We start from the raw sequence: 4,842 nt of genomic DNA, 5'->3' as shown, positions 1-4,842 counted from the left end.
CAAAGAAGAAACACGGAGGAAAGGGGTGGCTGAATAATTTTTTTTTTTTTTTTTTTTTTTTGGACAATGTGCAGCTGGCTCCACCGGCACTCTCACAGCATCACATAGTTCAGAAAAAGTTGTATGTCATTCCAACGTTTTGAATCCATAACTTTTATGCAAAAATGGTGACTGTAATTTCCCCAAAACACAGCAAACGTAGCCGCTTCCAAGAAGAAAGGGAAAGCCTGAATAAAACGCCAACATCTTCTCTGATTGGCTGACAGATGACGAGCCACTCATCTATCAGCCAGTTATATCTCATGTAACTGTTTATTTCAAGGACTTTCAAAGTGTTAATTAACATATAATGTGCAAATATGTTAAAATGCTGTCCTTTTTTTAGGAAGATCAGCTTTCTTGTAAGACCAAATAAACGTTATAACAAAAATAAAGCTTAAAAAATGTGCAAAGTCATTTTAGGCCTCAAAAATCACAAAAAGACATTGAAATATCCTGAAGGGACTTCATAAAAATATGAATCATTTAGCTTTTAACTTTTGAGAAATACTTTATATTCTTTCCTTTGACGTTATAATTTAGCAAGTTGAACCTGGATTATGGGAGAACGAGTTGTGATTCGTCTTTCCTTGCTGTTGGTTTTCCAGGTGTGCTTGCCCTGATTGGAACATCCTGGTACGGCCACAGAGTAGCCCAGGACTTCTACAGCCCATCAACTCCCACTAACTCCAGGTAAGGAGCTCCTCACTCATTTACCCCCAAAGCTCCTAGGAAGGTATTACTAATCACAACGAATGAGTTTTAATAAATGAAGCTAAATATTCAGCTCACAAATATTTAGTAAGAAAGCTAAATATTTAGATCTAGACTAAATATTAAACTCTAAATGAAATATTTAATAAACTAAGCAAGGTTTACTTACTCATATCAGTTATATAAGTAGTTCTAGATGTTGGATGGATAGCATAAAATCTGAAAATATATAGTTAATGATAGATAAACTGTAGATTTAATGTTAATCTAATCTTAGTTTGTTAGTAAACTAAGTTTATATTAGTTTTTATTAGTTATGTTATGGCAAAAATAAAGCTCAAAATATGTGCAAAGTCATTTTAGGCCTCAAAATGACTTTTGCAGCCTAATATAAACTAAGTAACATTAGTTTATATTAGTAACTAGACTTTATTTTGCTAATAAATAAAGTAATAAACAAATATTTAATTTACCTCTAAATTAAATATTTATTTTACAAACTAAACATGTAGTAAACAAATTCACTTGTCGATAGCTGGAAGTAGGCTATCAAAATAAAAGCTGGGTCTTGCAAAGCTTTACATAAAATCCTCAATGCCATCCGTGTCAAAAGCCTAATCTGAACTGTTGCTACTGGATGTGCTGTTGTTCATTTTTTATTATCATTCAGTATGCAGACACCTAAAACCGTGAGCTTTGAGGCGTCACGGTGATCTGTGTCATCCACAGGTATGAATTCGGGTCTGCCTTGTACGTCGGATGGGGAGCGGCCTGCTTGTGCATCATTGGTGGGGGCTTCCTGTGCTGCATGTGTTCAGACAAGGGCCCCTCTGGGAAAGGCCCCCGCTACCCTCCGTCCAGCTCTGCAGGAGGCAGAGACTATGTGTGAGGAGGAGCTCTGGCTCTGCAGCCTCTGCTCAGGCACCAGTCCACCAAAATCTACAGCTAAATGTTAATAAACAGCATGTTTTCTATTTCTTTGTTTTGTCCAAATGTGATGGAAATCCAAAACTATTGTTTGAGTTTTAACACGTCGTCCACTTCTTTTACTGTAATGGTTTTTTAGAGCTGATGTAAAATGTAGACAGTAACAGGAAAATGTTCTTTCATCTGACTTTCTTGACTATTTTTTTATTATGATTAAATACAAAATAAAGTCTGAAAAACATTTCCATCTATAGGTGTGTTCTTCTGCCCTAGTGAATTAAAAGGAACACCAGATGTTCACTTTAAAAAGAAAACTGCCATCTAATTCCTGTTTTTCCATGGCTTATTTCCCAAATCCAAACACTCAATATCAGATATCTCTAGAGCAATACCTTTAGGAGAGGTCTTATCTCTCTCTTTTGCATAGTGTCTACATACCTGGAACATTCAGGCTGTATACGAATATCCAATAAATAATTAAAACTTTTTGTATGCATGTGCAAATCTATGTTTAAAGGAGCAGTAGTACGTATTTTTCCAGGCACACAGTGCCATCAATTAGCATAATCAAGTAACCATGTTATCTTCAGTTGTTATAAAAATACTGTGTGCCAAACATAACTTAGAACTCGACTTCCCAACATGACATCTTGAAATTGGGCCTCTGTCTTTTTAAGAAACTCCTACTCTTTCTGAAACTCCGCCTTCAGAAAGTCATTGCAACATGGCTCCTCTATTAACCCTGACAACTTTTTTACCAGCACTGTTTGCCATGGGAGATTTTTCAAACATGTATGAAAGAATCAAGGCAACACTCCAGGTATGTTTTGATGACGGAATAACATCGCAACATGATGTAAAGTTAAAAAGAAAAAAAAAGTCAATTTTACATAAGATTTTTTTATTTGTATTATCTTTCAAGAATATAACAAAATTGGAGTGGTACCCTAAGTGATAAAATAGATGAATAAATAAAGTCTTAATCAGTTATTAGGGTGTATGCCAAGAGGGATACTTAATTGTTAGTGTTGACAAAAAGGCTTACACAAGTAAGTATGTCAAGCATAAAATGCAGGTTAAAAATAAGATAGATAAAACCACATAATTATAAGTTAGATAAAAACAGACGTTTGATTCAATTGAGTTTCTGAAGCACCATTTCACAACAAATATTGTCTCAAGGCACTTTTCCAAAAATGTCATTTCAGTTCAATCATACATACATTTCGATTGGTTCTGGTTGAACCAGCATACTGGGCGAAACCACATTCCGCAGCATCAAAAGTCTGAATAAAAAAAGTCACCGATACAGAGGGTCATGTTTTAGAGTGAGGTTAATATTAATGACTCCTTCTATGTAAAACAACACTTTGAAAATGAAAAGTAGATTTGTTGTTATAAATCTTCAAATCATCAAAATTTCAGAGTTGAAAATATGATTGAACAGATTTTTAAAGACTTAGAAATCCTTAAAACAAGACTTTTATTAGTTTTATTAGTTTATTATCAGCTGCCATGGAGTCAGATCTCAAAACTATGAACTTTATGTTCATATGGCAACATAGTTTGATTATAAAATTGTCACTGAATGCCAGGTTTATGGGGAATCACTTAGATTTTTGACTGAAATGCTGTTTTTCTGCCTCTCAGAAGGTGAATCTGCTGTGTTTATAGAACTAACTGTTTTTGAGAACATAACTTCCTCAGCTTTGTCTTTGCAGTGTCTTCAGATTGGACCCTTTTCCACTGTCTCCCTCTTTTTCTTTTGTACCTTTTAGGTTGTTCTGATGTGTTTTCCAGCTCACCACCTCCCTGTTCAATATGATCTCTTGAACCAGCAGAAGAGGGAAGGACTCGGTTGAATGCAAACATCTCCACACTTTTAACAAAAGTGATGTGGCAGATAAAATCACGTAAAAACAAACCAACACACGTTTTAATTTTCTTCGTTTTTACGTTGTTGAGATTTCTGGTGATGCTTAACGAGAACAAAAAAGTTTACTTTCAAAGGATTTGTTAACTACCTTAAGAACAGGTAAAAATGTGTCATCTGGAGGAATGTTCTTCACCTGGAAACCAGGTGGGCGGGGCCTGCTGACAGACCAGATGTTCCAACATGCCTGTTCGCTTCAAGAAACATCTCAGCAGACATTTGTTGCAACATGAAAGAATGACATGCTATGACTTCCAAAGTATGCATTTATTATGTGGAAGAGAAAGCAGGAAAAGTGTCTGGAAGGAAGATTTTCCTCCTCCTCCCTCTGACTAGAGAACATCTGGCCTGGTTGTTCGGTGCTTCTTGACGGACTCTATTTTGATGATTCTCTGATGGGCTGGTGGAGAGTTGACCTTTGACTGCAGGAGAAACGCCACTGCAACACTGGACAGGAAAAGTTTGGAAAATTCAAGTGTTGTCTGAAACACTTGGAGCGGAGAGAGGGCGCCACCATGTGGTCAGGCTTCATTAAACCTTTCATTACAGTTAAAAGTCTACACAAAACTTTGATAGCAAATATTGTAACACATGTAGCTGTTTCCACAGTTAAGTATTAACTTCTTATGTTTTTCTTTTTTTGGGGGGTGGGGGGGTGGATTTATTTTTTAGGAATATTGTTACTACGCTGTGCTTTTTACTTTTACTTCTGTGTTTTTATTATGAAGTATCATGTGTTGTGAATACAACATGTATACCTTATGGTATAATTTGAAATTGATTGTATATCTTATTTAGAATAAATAAGATATGAATCTGTCCTGGATTGGTTTCAATCTTTTCTTTCCAATAGGCTGGAATGTATCTGCCTTGGCAACTCCAAGTCCCAGGCCGTTAGCGTGTCCTGTGGTGTCCCGCAGGGGTCAGTTCTAGGGCCTATGCTTTTCTCTCTTTACTTGCTGCCTTTAGGTAAAATTATTACTCGGCATAACATTTCATTTCACTGTTATGCGGATGATTTGCAACTTTACATTAGAACGGGTTCACCTTCCACTTCACCTCCACTTATTGCGCTTACGTCCTCCCTGGAGGAGATTAAGTCTTGGATGACCCATAACTTTCTTCAGTTGAACTGTTCCAAAACCGAGGCCATACTGATCGGAACGCCTCATCAGGTTCAATCCTCGACTACTGTAACTCCCTGTTCATCGGAGTCCACCAAAAACACC

At 36.5% G+C, this 4,842-nt stretch overlaps 1 protein-coding gene across 1 annotated transcript in view; it reads left to right on the top strand.

Annotated features, from left to right (window-relative positions):
- LOC106956390 (claudin-1-like) overlaps nt 1–1,921 on the top strand; it is a 12,311-nt gene extending 10,390 nt beyond the window's left edge. The window contains exons 4-5 of the mRNA XM_015047198.1: nt 648–732; nt 1,483–1,921. Coding sequence (XP_014902684.1) covers nt 648–732; nt 1,483–1,642 — 245 coding nt within the window. The 3' untranslated portion in view covers nt 1,643–1,921. The remainder of the gene's footprint in view (nt 1–647; nt 733–1,482) is intronic.
- The last annotated feature ends 2,921 nt before the right edge of the window (nt 1,922–4,842 follow it).

This window comes from Poecilia latipinna, unplaced genomic scaffold (assembly GCF_001443285.1).
Source record: "Poecilia latipinna isolate Pla-1442-1.1 unplaced genomic scaffold, P_latipinna-1.0 Scaffold814, whole genome shotgun sequence".
Classification (NCBI taxonomy): Eukaryota; Metazoa; Chordata; class Actinopteri; order Cyprinodontiformes; family Poeciliidae; genus Poecilia; species Poecilia latipinna.
Note: the sequence above shows the minus strand (reverse complement) of the source record. Positions and strands in the feature narration are given on the sequence as shown.